At 43.3% G+C, this 20,533-nt stretch overlaps 1 protein-coding gene across 1 annotated transcript; it reads left to right on the forward strand.

The window, feature by feature from the left end:
- Positions 1-1,420: 1,420 nt before the first annotated feature.
- On the forward strand, positions 1,421-13,183 carry C2H8orf89 (chromosome 2 C8orf89 homolog). The gene is made up of 5 exons (XM_051165881.1): positions 1,421-1,506; positions 2,182-2,345; positions 5,457-5,589; positions 11,051-11,106; positions 12,769-13,183. The coding sequence occupies exons 2-5, from the start codon at positions 2,219-2,221 to the stop codon at positions 12,915-12,917; spliced, it is 465 nt and encodes a 154-aa protein (XP_051021838.1). The 5' UTR covers positions 1,421-1,506; positions 2,182-2,218; the 3' UTR covers positions 12,918-13,183.
- The last annotated feature ends 7,350 nt before the right edge of the window (positions 13,184-20,533 follow it).

The following is a 20,533-nucleotide window of genomic DNA, read 5'->3' on the forward strand; positions in this document are numbered from 1 at the left end:
GACCAAAGTCCAGGCTCGCTTTATTCTAGTACTGTGTCTTTGTAGGGTTCGAAGCCCTGCCCAGCCATTGGCTGGCAATCTTTCCGCTGGTAGTTTGAGCATTACGTGTTAAGGTCTTTCTCCCTTGCCTCCATGATGCTCTGGCTTGTTTGTCTCTCCAGCCAGGCATCCTCAGCCTTTGCTTCATCCTCATACCCAGCATGCATCTCAAAGTACATTCTGGCTGTCTTCCGTTTCATGTCTCCTTTGCCAGCTTCAGTAAAGACTCTTGCCCTGGTTCTCATCTGTACATAGAGAGCTGTTAACTTTTTGTCAGCTGCCCTCGAGTTCTACTGGTTGGCCCGGGATCGTGTGTGTCCACTGAGGCTGGTTTTATGTGAGGCGGCTCCTCATCAGTCTCTTTGAACTCTATGCATTGCTGGGCTTGTTCCAGTGAGCAGCCACCCTGTGGCCCCAGAACGTGGGAGGCTGAGTTGGAGGTTTGTGAGTTTGTGAGATCCTGGGTTCCATAGTAAGGACAGACCTTGTATAAAAGAAAGAAAAGAAAAAGAAAATCGCTTGTTTTTAGCAATTTGCCAGCTATGGTGACATACAGATCCCAGTATGTTAATTAATGTGTAGAAAGGTTGTTTGCTCACATTGTAACATTTCCAAGGCAGGAATATTTATTAACAAGTGGCTTTCTTACAGTTTTTAGGAGAATCAAGGCTCTGCCACAGTCACTTTACAGTTGTGAGGATAGTTGGGGCTTTTTCTACTAACCACCCTAGCTCCCAAACAATTGACACAGAAACCTATTAGATTTATTATAAGCTGTGAGCACTAGAACTGGGCAGATCCCCATCTATTCTAACCCATCTATACTATACTGGCTAATTCCCAGCCATATGTGCTTTTACTTGCCGTCTAGTCTTGCCTTGGCCTTCTGTTGTGTCTCTCTGTCCTCATGGTGAACTCCTCATGCGACGTCCTCCTCTCTCTTTTTCTTCCTCTCCTCTTCCTCTAGTCCCTACCTGAGACCCCCTGACTGGGAACAGAAGTCCTGTCTCCTGTCTCCTCTGCCCAGTCATTGGCTGTTCAGCTTTTTATTAACCAATCAGAGATAATTGGGAAACATTCTTTACGCAACTTTGATACAGGGAGATTCTTCATAGAGATGACAATACCCGTGTCCTGACTGAAACCTGATCTCAAGACACAGAAATCAGCGTCTGAATACATAGTGCACAAGACCAACCCCCAACAGTTGTCTCTGCCTCTACTGACCTGAGCCTGTTGAAAGGGAGGTGGAGGCTGGCTTGAAGTTGAATGTTACCCAGTCATCTCCACTTCTATAGATGAAAAGGAAGTTCTTAGAATGGAGTCTGGATTGTGATTCTAAGAGTCTTTTTTTTTTTTTTTTTTTTTTTTCTCCCTCTAACTGTTCAGGAACTCGTTATATAGAACAGGCTGGCTTTGACTCTTAGAGATCAGCTTGTCTTTCTCTCCTGAGTGCTGGGACTAAAGGTGTGTACCACCATGCCTGTATAACTACACGTTTTTAAGATTTTGGAAATTATCAGTTACTGTGTATTTCATTTTGAGGTCATTTTCATTATTGTTGTTACCTACAGATTGATCTTGCTTGGTCTTCAAATCTTTATTCATAAATCCTATGACTTCAAAAGCACTTAAATTCTCTTCAAGGATATCAAAGTGCTTGGAGTGGTGGTACCTTTCTGTTATTCCAGCTCTGGGGAGGTGGAGGCAGGAGGACTGGAAGTCCTTGGAGAGTTCAGGTTAGCCTAGGTTACCTGAGACCCTATCTCAAAACGCGAATCAAAGAAAAAGGCCAATTAGAATGCTTAAAACATAACAAACTTCATTTTTAACACTCCCTAGCTTTAGAATTTCAAGAATATGCCGGGGATGGTGGCATATGCCTTTAATGCTAGTGCTTTAAGGCAGAGGCAGCCATATCTCTAAGTTGGAGGTCAGCCTGGTCCACATAGTGAGTTCCAGGATCGTCAAGAGCTATATAGTGAGATTTTAAATAAACAAAATAAAACCCAAGAACACATATTTCCATTGTGTAGTAAATGCATGTTATTGTTTAGTCTTCATGGTGATATGTGAAAGATATTACATGAAATATCTTTTATATGAAATCCCTATGTTCTTACCTTCTCTGTCCTGGAGCAGTGTCTCCTTCTCATCTGGACAATTGAAAGAAGAGAAAATGTCAATGCTGTCTCCCGAGATCCAATTTGAGACTTCCAAAGTCTCCGGAAGTTCCTTAGACAACTGCTTTCTGTTTGAGAGCAGCTGGAGAAAAGCGCTTTTGGAAACACAGAAGATGAGAAAAGGTAACTCCATTTCAGTTCTTATTCTCTTGGAGAAGCGTAGAAGGGGTGCCTGGAATTTACACATATATATATTTTTCCCCCTTCAGTAGTCAAAAGACATTTTACAACTCCTTTAACATTTTTTATAATTAATAAAAAGGCAGTAAGATAATAAGGTAATAAGATAATAAGGTACCAGATGCCAGATATTATGTTATAGAGGAGTTTATTAAATGAGCATGGGGAGAGAAGGAAAGGGGGGAGGGGTACCCCAGAGAGAGAGACAGACAGACAGAGACAGAAAGAGTGAGAAGAAGAGAGGAGAGGAGAGGGCCTAGAGGTAGAAAGAGAAAGAGAGACCAAATGGAGGGTTTGTCCTTTTATATGGCCCTGGGCAGGGCCACGCCCCATAGCAGGTAAGCAACGACATCACAGGCCGACTGAAGCAGAATGCCAACATTTACATTGGGATAGTATATTACATTTATAGAAAGGGAAAATGGGAGCAAATTAAGAGTAATATTCTGTTAGCTGGGTGTGGTGGCACACGCCTTTAATCCCAGCACTTGGGAGGCAGAGGCAGGCTGATCTCTGTGAGTTCGAGGCCAGCCTGGTCTACAAAGTGAGTCCAGGACAGCCGAAGCTACACAAAGAAACCCTGTCTCGAAAAACAAACAAACAGATTAATATTCTGTGAGCAATGAAAACACATTTTATTTATTTACTTATATTTTAAGATCATTTTATTTATTACTTATATTTTAAATTGTTTTGATACAGTCTCACTCTGTGGTCCTGGCTGGCCTGGGACTTGCCGTGTAGCCTGGGCTCACCTTGAACCTGTGGCATCCTCTCACTTCTGCCTCTTGAGTACTGGTGTAATGAGCATGCATTGCAATGTTCAGCTACAAAGTTTAAACAATTGCGTTTTTTTCCTCCTTTTTTTTTTCCTGACAGGATTGTATATACCTCAGGCTAACAACCTTGAACTCATCATGTAGTCTAGGCTAGCTCTTTATTTCCTCATCTTCCTGCCTCTCCCTCCCAAGTGCTGGATTGCAGGCTTGTGCCATTATGATCTTTTAAGCTTTTAGCCCCCTCTTTTTACCTTCTACTTAATGCCTTTTTAAAAATTGTTTTTTAAGATGTGTTTATTAGCTGGGTGTGGTGGCACACACCTTTAATCCCAGCACTCAGAAGGCAGAGGCAGGCAGATTGCTGTGAGTTTGAGGTCAGCCTGGTCTACAAAGTGAGTCCAGCACAGCCAGGGCCACACAGAGAAACCCTGTCTCAAAAATCAACAACAAAATAACAACCAACCAACCAAATAAAAATATGTTTATTATTGTTATTATATATATATATATATATATACATACATACACATGTGTGTGTGTGTGTGTGTTTGCTTGCATGTACATATATATACCAGGTGGTACCTGGTACCTATGGAGGCCGGGAAAAGGTGCATAATCCACTGGAAGTGCATTTACAGACAGTTGTGAGCTGCCACATGGGCGCTGGGAAAGGAACCCTGGTCCTCTGGCAGAGCAGCCAGTGCTCTAAACCTCTGGGCCATCTCTCCAGCCTCTGCTTTGATTTCTTAACTTGGTGCTGAGGAAAGGACTCAGCCAGTAAAACACTTACTAAGTAGGCAAGTTCAGGTGCCCAGAGGTATCCAATGTCGGTAGGTCCAGCAGGCCTCCTCAATCCATCACACAGGGGAAGGGAAGGGAATTTCCAGAAGAAGCTGGCTAGCCAAACTAGCTTAACTTGACAACTCTGGGGGTCTCCCATAATATGCAAGGTGAAAGGGATTGATGAAAGCACCCAAAGTAAATCTTGGGCGTACCCACATGCGCGCAAACACACACGCACGCGCGCGCGCGCGCGCGCGCGCACACACACACACACACACACACACACACACACACACACACACACACACCCTGTGATTCAGCTCTTGGGAGGCAGGAAAATTGTTGGAAGTTCAAATCCAGCTTGAGCTCCATAGAGAGGCCTCGTCTCAATTAAAACTGCAACAGACAGACCACAACCGACCGAACCAAACCCTAAACCCAAACAAAAAGAATTGACAAGACGTGAAATTAATAGAAGTGATCTGGATGCTTCATGTTGGTGTTTACAGACTCAGTGTGAACTTTGTGAAGCGAAAATTCAAATCAGTGTCAAGAGTAGTGTTTCAGATGATCCAGTAATTTCTACTTTGTGAATCAAGTAGCAGGCAATGCAGAAGTTTGACAGTGCTAATATTCTGGGAAGTTGAATTAGAGATGGCTCAGTGGTTAAGAACACTGACTGCTCTTCCAGAGGTCATGAGTTCAATTCCCAGCAACCACATGGTGGCTCACAACCATCTGTAATGTGATCTGATGGCCTCCACTGACCTGCAGGTGTACACACAAACAGAACATTGTATACATAATAATAAATAAATACATTTTTAAAATAAATAAATAAAACAAAGAAGCCAGCAGAGCAGCTGAAGACTGGCCAAGATGAGCCTTCCCCTTCGCTGCTTCTGCTCTTGTTTTTGTTCTGGTGCAGGTTGGGAGTGGGGGAGGTGTGGGTTGGGAGTGGGGGAAGGTGTGGGTTGGGAGTGGGGGAAGGTGGGGGTTGGGAGTGGGGGAAGGTGGGAGTTGGGAGTGGGGGAAGGTGGGGTTTTAGGCATGGCACCTAGGGCCTCAAATACACCAGGAGAACCCTGTGATACTGAGCTGCTTTCCAATCCCTTTTGTGTTTCTTATTTTCAGACCCAGTATCACTAAATTGCCCAAATTAGCCTTGAATTTGACTATAGCCCAGGCTAGCTTTGAACTCACGTATAGCCTAGGCTGCCTTTGAATTTATGGTTCTCCTGCCTGAGCCAACATGCCCCAGTCTCCCTGTTCAATTCATATTCCCTCTCCAAATCTATTTCTCCCTGGGGTCGGTCTGGCTGCATTTGGCAGTCATTGTCCTAGGAGAGAAGGTGACAGTAGCTCCATTCATTTCCTTAGTGGCTGATTTGCTTTGCTGTCCTATGCATTTGAACATGTGGTAGAAAAAGTATACATTTAACCAAGATGCTTACTTTTTTTTTTTTTTTTTTTAAATCACAACCCACCATAGCGTTTGGTCTAGAAGAGCCCAAAGGATGTCTCAAAATGCCATATTTGCCAGAATTGAGAAAGAGCTTGAGTTCAACTCCACTAGAGGTTCATAAACGCCTGCTGCACTCTGAGACTGGGATCCCTCCCCTCAGGTACGTGCTCTGTGTCCGGCTCTTTTGTTAAATTTTTTTTGCAAGGAAAGATGCTGAAGGTAGAGGGCTTTCTGGGCCAATTTCTCGGCTGATTCTTGATTATTGAAGTTTTTAGATATAGGATTGGATTTTTAGTTTTAGTTTGTCCTCATGTAAGTTAGCCCTAAGTTGACAAATAGGCACTTTTCTCTCTTCTGTAGGGGCATGGTCAGAAAGCATTAAAGGGTCCTTTTTTAAGTATATTGATTGTCTAAGCCTACTTCAAATGCCTAAGGGCACAGGAGTGATTATCTGTAAAGATGTTTCACTCTGCAGCCTGCAGGTTTTGGAAGACTTTAGATGAGGCTGGGGCATAATAAAGCCTTGCAGTGTCAGGAAGGAGTTTCAAGCCAGTCACCCACCTCTGTAAATTGCCACGAAAGGCCCAGGTCAAGAGCTGGGCACGTAGCTCAGTGGCTCAATGCTCAAGGAGCAGTCTAGGCTCCAAGTTCCATCTCCAGTTCCAGGGTGGGGGGAACATCCTAACTGTATCTGCTTATCTGTAATTTCAGCCCACAGAAACCCAAGGTAGGAAGATTTCTAGTTCAAAGGCTGGCCTAGGTTATATAAGGAGGCCTTTTCCTCTAAAAGAGAGGACCCTGTGTATGAGTGTATCTAATAAAGGAATAATTTTCTTTAGCCCAGCTAACTTCCAGAATAATTGACTTTTTAAATATTACTCTGACACAGTAGTCAAAGAAGAACCCTTTGCTAATTAAAACAAAACAAAACAAAGCAAAACAAAACAAAAAGCCCGCCCCCCAAACAACAAACAAACAAACAAAAACCCAAACCCCAAACCCCAAAAAACACCTTTCTACAAAGAAATGGATTAGTCTGTACCGCCAGTGCTCTTGGAGGACAGGGCAGCACTGCTGTGAATGTGGGGCCATCTTCGCCTACAGCATGAGGTTAAAGGCTAGCCTGTGTTCCATAGCATAATCTTGTCTCAAGAAACAAAACAAAACAAAAGCAAACCACCAACCAACCAACCAGGCAACCAAGCAAAGAAACAAAACCCACCCTCCAGGCTAGAGAGGCTGCTCAGAAGTTAGGAGTGTGTACCTCTTCCAGGGGCCTGGAGTTGGATCCCCGGCACTCACCTCATGCAGCTTACATAGCTGCCTGCAACTCCACCTCCAGAGGAACAGATGCACACACACACACACACACAATTAAAAATAAATACTAAAGAAAACCCCAAACCAAAGGTAAAACAAAAAGAGACATATCATTGGGTTGGTAAAACGGCCTCATATTCTATATCAGTTAGCAATTAAGAAAATGTCCAACAGACCAGTCTAGAGACTAACTTGATGGGGAGACCCTTCTGTCTGTGTTCCTTCTTCCCAGGAGTCTCGTTGAGAACCAAGATTAGGCACCACAGACTTTTTAGTATCTGTTCATTTGCCCATCTTGAGATGAGATGAGATGAGATGAGAGAGAGAGAGAGAGAGAGAGAGAGAGAGAGAGAGAGAGAGAGAGAAAATGTAAGTTCTTTAGAGAGGTATATTAATCTGCAGCTATTTATCTTGGTGAATTTTTGTCTTGTTTTTTTCTTTTATTTGTTTTGTTTTGTTTTTTTGTTTTTTTGAGACAGAGTTTCTCTGTGTAGCCTTGACTGTCCTGGACACACTTTGTAGACCAGGCTGGCCTTGAACTCACAGTGATCTGCCTGCCTCTGCCTCCCAAATGCTGGGATTAAAGGAGTGCACCACCACACCCAGTTTTTGCTTGTTCTTTTTGGTGCTAGATTATAGGCATGAGCCACCAGGTTTGGCGGACTTACATTTCAGTATGACCTTACTACAATAAACTAAGTCATTCATCAAAGACTGCATACAAGATTGGGATCTGGGCTTCTAGATTTATTCTTCAGTCGTCTTTGGGATGGAGGTCTCACTCTGTAGACCAGTCTGGTCTTCAACTCACAGAGATCTGCCTGCCTCTGCCTCCCGAGAGCTGTGATTAACCACAGGGCCTGGCTTGGGGTACACATCTTTAATCCCACCACTTGAGAGGCAGAAGTAGGCCTAGCACGGTTTGGTTGTTTTGTGCTGCTAGAGATTGAGGCCAAGGCTCTGTAAATGCCATGCTAGCAATCCACTTCGGAGCCACATTCCCAGCCCTAGCTTTATCATTTTGTTTGAGTCTCCCCATAGCCCAGGCTGGCCTCTAACCCACAAGACAGCAGAGCATTATGTGAACTCCTGATCCATCTTCTGTCAAGTTCTGCAACTATAGACATACTGATCACACCTATTTTTGTTTTCTTTAAAAAACTATTTTTATTGGCAAGGCATGGTGGTGCACGCCTTTAACCCCAGCACTTGGGAGGTGGAGGCAGGCAGATCTGTAAGTTTGAGGCCAGCCTGGTCTACAGAGAGTTCTAGGATAGCCAAAGCTACACAGTGGAATTTTATCTAAAACAAAACAAACAAAAAACAAACAAACAAAAAAACAAAATAAAAAAACAAAGCCAAACAAATTTATTTTATGCATATGAATGTTTTTTCCTGCATGTATGTATGTATACCATATGCATGACCGGTGCCTGCGGAAGCCAGGAGATGGAATCAGATTGCCTGAAATTGGAGTTAGACAGTTCTGGGCTCCCATGTGGGTGCTGGGAAACAAACTCAGGTCCTCTTGCAGGACCAGCAAGTGCTCTTGACTGCTCAGCCACCCCTCTAGCCCTCAGTTTTATTTCTTGAGTTTAACAGATAGGATTGCTATGAAGTACTCTCGAAATTAACTGCAGTGACATAATTAGATAAGTAGAGCATATTAATGAAAAGTCAATCAAACTCTCTCAAGTGGCCGGGCGTGGTGGCGCACGCCTTTAACCCCAGCCCTTGGGAGGCAGAGGCAGGTGGATTGCTGTGAGTTCGAGGACAGCCTGGCCTACAAAGCGAATCCAGGACAGCCAAGGCTACACAGAGAAACCCTGTCTTGAAAAACAAAACAATCTCCCTCAAGTGCTGGCAAGTTCAGGTGCCCAAGGTTGACACCACCGACATAAATCGGGGGAAGAACACTATTTGCTCTTAATTGTCGACCATCTCTCTAGCTGTTTAAAGCTCAATATTGTCTAGCCATTGTGGTTCGCACCTTTTGGTTTGTTTGTTTGTTTTTCGAGACAAGGTTTCTCTGTGTAGCCTTGACTGCCCTGCACTTGCTTTGTAGTCCAGGCTGGCCTCGAACTTAGCGGTCCATTTTCCTCTGCCTTCCTGAGTGCTGGAATTACAGGCACGCACCATGGAGCCCCGTGGTTTTTGGTACACACCCTTAATCCCAGCACTTGAGAGGTAGAAGTAGGCAGATGTGAGTTCCAGGCCAGCAAGGGTTGCAAATAAGACCCTGTCTCAACAAGACAAAATAAAGAAACCTACTATAACAAAAAAAAATATTCAAATCCAATAACTTCTCCAAAACTTCTGAATTTGACACTTCCCGTGTGCCTTTATATTACATAGTCTTGCTAGCCACACTGTTGTTCATGCACTAACCATTCCTATTTTTGGTTTTTGTTTTTGGGTTTTTTTTTCCCCAAGACTGGGTTTCTCTGTGTAGCCTTGGCTGTCCTGGACTCCCTTTGTAGACCAGGCTGGCCTTGAACTCACAGCCATCTGCCTGCCTCTGCCTCCCAAGTGCTGGGATTAAAGGCATGAGCCAGGCTGAAGACAGATTTTCAAGCATCAAAGATGTAAAACATTGAGCACAGTTGGTAGAGTGTTCATCTACCAAGCATCAAGTCCTGAGTGTGGTGCCCAACACTGCATAAATTGGGTGTGGTAGAGCATCCTGCCAGAGTTGAAGGTCATCCTCAGTTATATGGTTCTATGAAGTATGTGAGACAATAATCTCAAAATGAAAAGGCAGAGATCGAGATAGTAAAAGAGAAATAGTGAGGTTTCTCTGTGTAGCCTTTGCTGTCCTGGACTCACTTTGTAGACCAGACTGTCCTAGAACTCACAGCAATCTGCCTGCCTCTGCTTCCTGAGTGTTGGGATTAAGGGTGTGAGCCACCAAGCCTGGCTTGTTTACATCATTTTTAAGATACCAGTGCCCATTACACTCACCCTGTTCCTGTCACTTTTATCTGTAGCCACAGTCCTTTGGTGGGTGCAGATGAGAATACATAGGGGAGCCTGTGGCACTAGAGTTCCTACCAGGCTTGTCCAGACTTGTGACCTTCCTCAACAAGGGCTTAATCTAAAGCAAATGGAAGTCTGGGAACTACCCCATGGATCAACTCCCCAACTTCTGAGTTTCGAACCTTCATTCTCTGCCCTCTTCAGCTATTTTTTATTTTTCGTTGGTGATCTGGCTGTTTGGGAAATCACTTCTTACGTTTTACAGCTACGGCTGTGAATTGCTTCTTGGTAAAGGCTCATCTGAGTGCACTTGTTTCCGTTCTGGCTGGCGTTCTTCATGTAGAAAGTGGGGTGGTGGGGACTAAGTGACAGAATGCATATGAACTGGTGGGCACATGTGTCAGGTTTTTTCCTCGCCTTTGGCTGAAGCGCCTTCATTGCAGCCATCCCAGTGAGGACATATCAAGTTGCCTTGTGTTTTATTCCCCTCTGCATATAATGATCTGTCACACGGTTCTGTGAAAGATCAGTCTTGGCCCACAGGGAAGGAGCCTGCTTTATTTGTTTCTGTGCACAATTCTTGGCCTTCTCTTTATTCCCCTTATGTGTGAATATTTGATCTTAAAACCCAGATAAATGTCTTAATGTCTTCTCAAATTTTCTGAATGAGGACCAGAAATTTTCAGTGAATCTCCCAACACACAGGAATCTAACTGCTAATGCTATCATAGAGGGAAAGATTAAAGTAGCTATCTGAGATTTGGAATCCTTATGATGGATCACCTCACCCATTTCCCCTAACAATCTGTCATGCTGGTCTTTCTTTTAGGGACACGAGTTAATTATAGCAAAACTTAAAGTCATGGTAACTGATAGTGCAAAAATATGGTGTCCTGGCACCTGCATCTGACATATCCAGACATGTTAGCGTCCCTTCTCTCAGCATTGTTTCTGTCCTGACTACTTAAGCGCTCCACGCAGAGCCTAGCTACCAGAGAAACGTGTTAGGAAAGTCAACCACTGAGTTGGTTCATCTCCACTTCTGATGGCGTTAGCTATGATGGCAGTGTTTCTCTTCTGTACATTTATTTTTATCCCTTTGTGATATCATTTAACAAGGTGAGTTTTGGTAGAACACATCACTTGCCTTCTGGACGCAAGAGAGTGGGGCATGTCTCTAGCATAGAAACAAGCAAAGCAACCCAAAAATCATAAGAAGCCAAGTCAGAGTCACTGAGACTGTGCTGTTTGCGTATTGTTGTGTTTTTCAAAGTCAACAGACTGTGAGTTGATGTGTGCCATTTTATGTCGCCCATGCTCTTTAGGTTAAAGAAGACCAAAGAATCGTGCAGCATGGTGGCACTTCAGGAGAAGTCAAAAGGTACTTTATTGTTTCACATGTTTCTCCCCACACCTTTTCTTCTTTGAATAAGGTTTACTACATAGCCAGGGTTGGCCTCAAACTCACAGTCATCCCCTTGCCCTAGCCTCCTGAGAGCTGCCATTACACGTCCAAGCCCCATGTCCAGATTGTGTTTGTTTTTTTTTATACAGGGTTTCTCTGTGTATCCTTGGCTGTCCTGGACTCCTTTTGTAGACCAGGCTGGCCTCGAACTCGCAGGGATCCTCCAGCCTCTGCCTCCTGAGTGCTGGGATTAAAGGCCTGCGCCACCACATCTGGCAGCCATGTCCAGATTGTTAATGCTTCTGTTAAGCTTGCCTTAGTTTGCAAATTTAGCTGGCTTGAGGTTCATCACTCATGCTTCTGCCATCTCAGGACCAAGGCCAGGCCTCCCACATAGCTCTCTTGAGCCACTTAATAGCCTTGAAACTGACTACCTTATTTTACATCTCGGAGCTTTAAATTATTCAACACCACAACAGAAGCAAGAACCCTCGAGCCCAATCACAGTGCTGCCCTCTTCAGAGGAGCACCCCCACCCTCCCTCACCCTGTCCCCATGGCCTGAAGTGTGACCCAGCACTGAGCTCTTTACCATCTTCACTGAATGTTCCATTCTATCCTTAGCTTCTTCTTTAAAAATATTATTTTATGCATATGATGCTTTTGCTTGCATGTGTGTCTGTGTTGTAGTACTATGCAGTGTGTGTGTGTGTGTATGTGTGTGTGTGTGTGTGTGTGTGTGTGTGTATGTATGTGTGTGTGTGTGTATGTATGTGTGTGTGTGTGTGTGTATGTATGTGTGTGTGTGTGTATGTATGTGTGTGTGTGTGTGTATGTATGTGTGTGTGTGTGTATGTATGTGTGTGTGTGTGTGTGTGTGTGTGTGTAGTACACTCAGAGGTCAGAAGAGGGAAGTTGGATTCCCTGGAACTGGAGTTAGAAACAGCTGTGAGCTGGCATGTGGTTGCTGGGAGTCAGCTGGGGACCTCTGGAAGAACAGCCAGTGCTCCTAACTGCTGAGTGATCGCTCCAGCCCCTTATTCTTATCATCTATTTTTCATAAATAAATAAATAAATAAATAAATTCTGTGTATTGAACACATTTCACCATAGAATCTATCTGTATTGCAAATGTTTAGTGCCCCAAACTGACTTTGTTTTTGTTTTTTCTTGAGACAGTGTTTCTCTGTGTAACCCTGGATGTCCTGGACTCACTTTGTAGACCAGGCTGGTCTTGAACTCACAGTGATCTGCCTGCCTCTGCTTCCTGAGAGCTGGGATTTCAGGCGTGCGCCACTGCACCTGGCTCCCCAAACTGACATTTAAATCAGTCTCTTTCTAAGCACCATTGAGTATTTCTTCTATGTTTGGAGGGACAGTCTGTCCTCCGAAGCTTTAAAATTAGACATTCCCAACTTCCCTCTTGGGATGTCTGATTAGAATTTTGTTTTCTGACAGCAGATACAGATACTCAAAAGCTTTTCATTTTTTAAGTTGTATTAGAAGCAGGCTTTGGCCTTTCTGGAAAGTTCAAGGTGTTTTATGGGCGTTAGAGGAATCTTGTGTCACTGGTCATATCTTAAAAATGTGGTCCGTGCCTTCTGAGCTGAGTTGTAACAGCTGCTTCTCTCCTGCACAGGTTCTGTCTTCAGCGACCCTTTCACAGGAGCACCCTCTCAGTTCTTACAGAGACTTTCCAGAATGGCTATCCTGGAGTATGACACGATTCGGCAGGAAACACACAAGAAATCAAGGAGAGGCAAGAAGCGAGAAATCCGCGACTGCTAATGAGGCCCAAGCCATGCGATGCTTTCTTCCCTGGGTTTCATAGCTCACATTCGCCATCTTTCTTTTTCTTTCTTTCATTCTTTTTTTGATATGTGATATGATATACATACAAATGGAAATGTAAATAGCAAATAAATATTTTCTGTTATATATGGAATAACTTGTATTTTGTTATCATGGCATTTAATTTTTATTTTATTTTTTTGTCTTGTAAATGAAATGTTTTTCTTCTTTCTTTTATTTATTTATTTTGGTTTTTCAAAACAAGATTTCGCTGTGTAGCCTTGGCTATCCTCCTGGACTCACCTTTTAGACCATGCTGGTCTTGAACTCATAGCAATTCTCCTCCCAGAGTGCTGGGATTACAGGCATGCACCATGGCGCCTGATTGAATGTTTTATTACTCAAGTGGATGATTTTGCTTTTTAAATAAAAATGATTTTGGGGATTGAACCCAAATCTCCATGTGTGCTAGGTAAGTTCTTTACCTACTGATGTTCGGGTTCAGGAACAGCCACACACTGAACAATACCAGACTCAGATTGATGGAAGTTTATTGAACACTGAACAAAAACTAAGCAGTCAGGAATATAATTTGGGTTCAAAAGCCAGACCATCATGCCGTCCTTCTTTCTTTTCTTTCTTTCTTTCCTTCTTTCTTTTTCTCTTCAAGACAGGATTTCTCTGCATAGCCTTGGCTATCCTAGAACTCACTCTGTAGACAGGGTTGGCCTCAAGCTCACAGCGATCCTCCTGCCTCTTCCTCTCGAGTGCTGGGATTAAAGGTATGCCACAGGGGGCATGGGTCTAAGACAGGCTTTTTATACCAAAAAACCCCAAAAAACAACAACAACAACAACAAAACTGTAACCAGGTAACAACCAAGTAGCCAGGTGTAGGAAGCGAGAGGGTGGGAGAGGGGTGGGGGGCGGAGGAGCAGCATTACATCATTTTGAACAGCTAAACAAAGCATCAAGTACATTGTATCTAGGTAGCTGGACAAAGGATTTCAAGCTGATTGGCTTGAATCATAACAGAACATACATTTGTCTTTAACTCAAGCAGAACATGCGTTTAGCATCTATTGTTTTATTCTAAGCTGCAAGTATTGAACCATGCTGGTCTCAGGCTCGTAGGCTTAATTTCATTTTATGATCAAAGCAGAGACTTGGAGGCCAAACACAGCTTCTGATGTGCTAAAGGGGACAGTACGTGTTAACAGAGGAGCTACAGTTACAATAAGAACTAATGTAGGTCTCAACAGAGGAGCTATAGAATTTAGGAAGGTAAAGCAGGCTACAACACTGAGCTACGTCCCTATAAAGAAACATTTGAATTATGAGAACATATGCAGAACAGAAATTACATTCTGTAAATTTTATGCCCGTTTAAATGTCTTTTGGTCTAGTTTGATGAATGCTTTTGAGGGCCGAGATTCTCAGTGGGCTTTGCTAGTTGTTGCAGAAGGTCTAAGAAGATTCCAGGCATGGTGTCCTATGTCCTATGTCCTATATCCTATGTCTGAAATCCCACTGTTCAGGAGGCTAAGGCTAAAGGAATTTTGAGTCTGAACTACATTTTGAGGCCCTGTCTCAAAACAACAAAAAACAGCTAACAAAACGGATTCAAGGAAAGTGAGTACTGTTGGCATTAGGAGGGACTAACAGGGCTGGAGAGATGGCTCAGCTGATAGGAATGTTTGCTCCCTTTCAGAGGACCCAGGTTTGGCATTCACACCAGGCTGCTCACAACCACCTCTATCTCTAAGTCCAGGGGCTCTAATACCCCCATTGACACCTCCACACCTATGGTATGCACCCATGTTAAACAAACAAACAAACAAACAAACAAACCAACAAACCTTTTTTTTTTTTTTTTGAACTTTCAATTTTATTTTGAACTTCTTTAGTTTTCTTGTCAAAAATGCCAGCAGGTTTTGTATTACTGAAACAATAGACTCTTCTCATTTGTAACTATTCTGTGCGTAACACAGCTGTCAAACCCTGCTGTTTAAAGCTTCCTTATTTCAAATCATACCACCTTTCTCATCTTTCTCGTCAGCCCTTCTTCATTCCTTTCCAGTGTTTCTGACAGATAATTCCTCTGCTCTTCACCTGTAAGTACTGATTGCTTCAACCAGATCCTTACGGAAGAGTAGCTTTTCACTCCCACTACTTACAGGACAATCCTATTGGTTTGAATACTATCTGTCTTCCTACATTTTTTACCAGGGCTAATTTGAATACCACCCTTTTCCCTCGTCTTCTTTAGCATAGCTAATTGAGTGCTTGTGAGATTGTCATGATCTTCAGAATCATCTTTGACCTTCATTTTCCTCACTAGTCCCCTCTCCAGAAGCCAGCCCATCGGGCAGCCCTGTTCTCACTTGGGGTAGTGTCTCCTATTTGGACTTTTCCTGCAATTTATACGGTGTGCACGCTAATCCAGACTTCTGTGACCAGCATCACTATGCTTCTCAGAAGCCTCCAACCAATTTCCCTGGTTCTGCTGCTGCCTCACCTCGTGCTCCTCGTGCTCTGTGTCACGTTCTTCACAGGAGCCAGTCATCACAGTCTCCTGAAGTCAACCCCTGCCTCACATGCTAGAAAAGGCAGATTCCTCAGCATGCACCAGGTAGCTCTTCATGGTCTGGCACTGCTGCTTCAGCTTCATCTACAAATGTCCCATTTGTGTCTCTTCCTTCAGGAACAAGTGCTTCCTACCTTGTCACCTTTGTGCTTAGCTTGAGTAGTCACCAGACTTTCTAAATATCTAGCTTTTGTCTTTCAAGTCTCAACTCAAATACTATTTCCTCATAAGCAACTCCTTCACGCCGCCACCGCCACCACCTTGCTCTAAGTGGCCATGTCCTTGTTAGTCTGTCTCTTTTCCTCAACAGTGCAGACTCTAGAAGGACAAGAGCTTTGACAGTCTTACTCCAAGCTGTGCCTGCATACCTGGCGCACCCTAGAGTCCCAGCAGGGCCTGTCTATAAACACAGATGAACTCATTCCACGTCCCATACTGTATTTTATTTTCTGTGTGAGCTGACTTTTCACCCAAATTCTTACTTTTATACTTAACCTTTACTGTTTCTGTGTCATCCTTTCAAGTGTATAATGCAAAACATGTATTAAATACATGTTGTCATGATATATTGTCTTGTATATATCTTGCAAATAGGATTATATGCTTCTATTTTTAAATTGTTGGCAGACAACTTTGCAATATGGAAAAATATTTTACTAATACAGATAAAGTATAAGCTCAACCTGTTTTTATTTAAAGAAAAAATACTCAACAAAAAACGAAAGAGTTATTTCATGTTATGAGATTAATATTCAACCAGATGAAGAGGAAGTGTTCATTCTCTTAGTTTGCTGGTGAAACGTGGGTGGGCAATCCTGCCTTTGCTTGAGAGACCACAATGGAGCTTCCAATACAGAAGTTTAGAATGGGGCAAGCAAACACACGAGGGTAATACCCGCCGCCTTGGTCACCCATCACCGCAGGACCTTAGGAGAGGTAGTAACCAGGCAGGACAGAGTCATAGGCTCTCCTGGGAGTTTAGAAACCAGGCAGAAAGCAACCCTTAGTCAGAGAGGGCCTTGTGGGAGATGTAGTATTTGGAATGAGCCTTAAAAATGAGAAATGTGGGTTGGGCGGTGGTGGCACATTGGAGGCCAGCCTGGTCTACAAAGTGAGTTCAGGACAGCCAAGGCTACACAGAGAATCCCTGTCTCAGAGAGAGAGAGATAGGAAGCTGGGGAGACATAAGCAGAGGAGTACTCTACACTTGTCCACGGCACATGTGGGACACTATGTATATAGAGCAGGCATCATGTATATAGAGTCAGGTCCAAGTTGTGTGACCTCATCAGCCAGAAAGTATAGTACATTCATTTGAAGGGGCCTGGATGCCTACCTAGCTTCAGTTCGTTCTTTGTGCCATGTGAGTCCAAAGTTGCCAGGTAGCCCAGCTTCTCCTAAGAAACGAGAATCTGAATCCTCAGGCAACCTTCTAGTCTTAGTGTTCTGTTGTCGTGAAGAGGCACCATAACCATGGCAACTGTATGAGAGAAAGCATTTAGTCGTGGCTTGTTTATATTTCAGAGGGTTAGTCCACTATGGTCATGGGATGGAAGCTCACAGTGTGCAGGCAGACATGGCACTGGAGAGGGAGCTGAGAGTTCTGTATTGGAATCCACAAGCATCAGGAAGAGAAAGACACTGCGCGCCCTCTCTTGCGTGGACTTGTGAAACCCCAGAACCCACCTTCTAGTGAGACACTTCTTCCCAGAAGGTCAAAAAGACTACACTCACTCCAATACGGCTTTCTCAAGTAGTTCCACTCCCTAATGACCAAGCATTCAAATATTTGAACATGGGGGGTGAATGGCGGGCGGGCAGTGGCATTCCTAGTCAAAGCACCAAAAAGTGTATTAATGAGCCTCTAGTTAAGAAGTGGAAGAACCATCTATCCACATTTACCTGGCAGAGAGTTCAGGTATGGCTACATGGAAGAACATTGTGACAACACATTGCTTTATTCTATTGGAGAAGTAAACTTTAAATGCAGTTGGCAAAAAGTAAATCATCAGCACCTCAAATATTAAACAAAACAATGTGTAAACTAGCATATCACTGGGTTAAAGGAAACATTTTCAAATGTAAAAAGTTAATGTATCATTTATCTCCACAATAAAAACCAATTTAAAATTAAAAAAAAAAAAAAAAAAAAAAAAAAAGGAAAAACAAGACTCTGCCCACCTAGGATTTAAAGTTTATAAACTTCTTGTAATAATAATTTAAAACATCTTCAACTTATCATAGCAAAAGGCCCACCATGATGGTTTGAGTGCCCTTGTCTAGCTTGAGGTCATCAGGACCATCCCTTTGACACAACAGATGTAATGAATTGTAGTAGTAAATATGGCCAAGTACCATAACTGTGGTCAACCAGTCAACCTCAAATGTAATTGACAAATATAATGACCATGGTTCACTTGATTAAAATTTAGAGTAAGATAGAATATCTACAGACAAAAATAGCATTTCCAAGTCATGAAAATCCTGCACTGGATCATTGGCGCCCTCGGAGTGGAAAGCTTGGGTTCTTTACATGAATACTATGTCCGCCCACCTTATCTCCCTATGAAAGAATTCAACATAAGCCCGTTCCAGAGTGGAGCATTATTTTTTCCTTTAAAAAAAAGCATTTATTTTTATTTATTCTGTGGACTGTGGGGACATTATGTCGCATGTGAGCAGAAATCTTCGAGGACAGAGAAGGGCATTGGGTCCCCTGGAGCTTGAGTTACAAGTGCTTGCTGGCCATCTGACACACTGGGTACCAAGTTCAGGTGCTCTTGAAGAATAGCAAGAAATGCTCTTTCTGCTGAGGCGCCTCCTCGGCTTCTTTTTAATAAACAAGATGGGCTGATAGTAATTAACCACTTGGTTAGCCTTGAAATCCAATTTAGCGCGTGCTTGTCGTTAAATCTTTCCTTGCTGTCTGTTTGTTTTGAGACAAGGTTTCATGTACCTCAGGCTGGCCTCAAACTTGATATGAGGTGGAGGGTGATCTTGAACTGATTTTTCAGTCTCCACCTCCCCAGGTGCCGGGGATAATGGCACGTACCATTAGCATACAAGGTAATAGCTTCATTAGGCTGAAAAACATCCAAAGACAACTTTTGATCACATTTACGTTTTATACTTGATAAAACTTTGAGGAAAACTAGTATTATTAGAATACAAAAGGCCTAAGGCACCTCCAAGAAGGACAAGCCAAGGACTTAGAGAAGGATAAGAGCCAAACAAACAAACAAAAAATTCATGTATAGCTAGGCACCATCTGTGCGTAGTGCCCCAGAAGGCCAGAAGAGGGCGTTGGATCCTCTGGAACTGAAGTTACAGATGGCTGTGAGTCTCCATGTGCACTCTGAGAATAGAACTCCTGGTCCTCTGAAAGAATAGTAAATGCCCTCACAACTAGCCCAATCTCCTGGTAAGTGAAGACTTTCGGGGGACATGCCTTTTGGGCTAGTACCCAATTATAAGTGGGTTTATACCATGTGAGTCTTTCTGCTTCTGGGTTAACTCACTCAGTATGATCATTTCTAGCTCAATCCATTTGTCCACACATTTCGGGATTTCCTTGTTTTTAATAGCTGAGTAGTATTCCATAGTGTAAATGTACCACAGTTTCTTTATCCATTCTTCTACTGAGGGACATTTAGGCTGTTTCTAGGTTCTGACTATTATGAATAAGGCTGCTATGAACATGGTTGAGCATATGTCCTTGTGTGGTGGAGCATTTTCTGGGATAGATGTGAGGACATCCTTCTGAGACTCTAGGTAAGAGAAATATAGGAGATGGGGAAATAGAAGGACCCAGAGGGTCCTAGAAACCTACAAGAAGAACATCGTGATGAGTGGATTGGGGCCCAGGGGGTTCTGCTCAAACTATTGCACTAACCAAGGACAATACAAGTAGTAAACATCGAACCCCTACTCTGATCTACCCAATGGACAGAACATTCTCCACAGTTATGTGGAGAGTGGGGACTGACTTTGACATGAACTCTGGTGCCCCATATTTGACCACCTCCCCTTGGTGGGGAGGCCTGATGGCACTCAAAGAAAGAATAAGCAGGCTACCAAGATGAGACTTGATAGCCTATGACCATATAGTGGGGGAGGAGGTCCCCCTCAGTCATAGACCTAGGGGAGGAGAATAAGATGAAAGTGGGAGGGAGGGAGGAACGGGAGGATACAAGTAATGGGATAACAGTTGAGTTGTAATCTGAATAAATTATTAAAATTAAAATAAAAAATTGTAAATGCTCTTAACGGCTTAGCCATCTCTCCAGTCCCCAGAGGCCAACTTCTATGACTGCAATCTCCATGAATAATGAGTGTTTTGCCTTTGTGATTTGCCAACTTCCTCCAGATTAGGTGGCATTATTCTCAACCTTGAGCACCTGTAGCTTTCGAAAAACATCTAAGATGGGAAGATGGAGTTGAGAAAGGTTCATTTAAAGTGTGTGTGTATGTGTGTGCGTGTGTGTTTGAGGGAAGAGTATGCTTATATGAGGTCAATGCCCAAGGAGGCCAGAAGAAAGCAGAGGACCTCCCGGAGCTGGCGTTGCAGCTGGGAGTCACCTGCCATGGGTGCTGGTCTTGGTCCTCAGCAGAGCAATATGTGCTCTTAACCTCTGCATAATCTCCTCAGCCCAAGACAAAAGTTCTTTCTACAAAATACTTACTCCATTGGAGGACAACTCCCTAGTCAGTGATGATTCCGAATTATTGTTTTCCTAAGAAGACTTGTTTTCTTTTCTTTGATCCTTTCGAAGTCAAGCAGTAAACATATCCACTGAAAACCAATGCTTTCTCAAGATGAACTATCTTGCATTTAGAGGGGCTATGTTAATTGAACATTTTTATTCCTTCCCTCCTCTCTCTCTCTCTCTCTCTCTCTCTCTCTCTCTCTCTCTTAGACAAGGTTTTACTTTTTTGCCCTACCTGGCTACACAGTGATCTACCTGCCTCTGTCTCCTGAGTGTTGGGATTAATGGCATATACCACCATGCCTGGAAAGTATTGTATTT

The sequence above is a fragment of the Acomys russatus genome, chromosome 2 (assembly GCF_903995435.1).
Source record: "Acomys russatus chromosome 2, mAcoRus1.1, whole genome shotgun sequence".
Lineage (NCBI taxonomy): Eukaryota > Metazoa > Chordata > Mammalia > Rodentia > Muridae > Acomys > Acomys russatus.

Excerpts from the sequence above, each read along its gene's own strand:
- C2H8orf89 (XM_051165881.1), top strand. The coding sequence starts at position 2,219 with ATGTCAATGCTGTCTCCCGAGATCCAATTTGAGACTTCCAAAGTCTCC. Across the intron at positions 2,346-5,456 it reads AACACAGAAGATGAGAAAAG|CGTTTGGTCTAGAAGAGCCC; the intron begins GTAACTCCATTT and ends AACCCACCATAG. Across the intron at positions 5,590-11,050 it reads ACTGGGATCCCTCCCCTCAG|GTTAAAGAAGACCAAAGAAT; the intron begins GTACGTGCTCTG and ends CATGCTCTTTAG.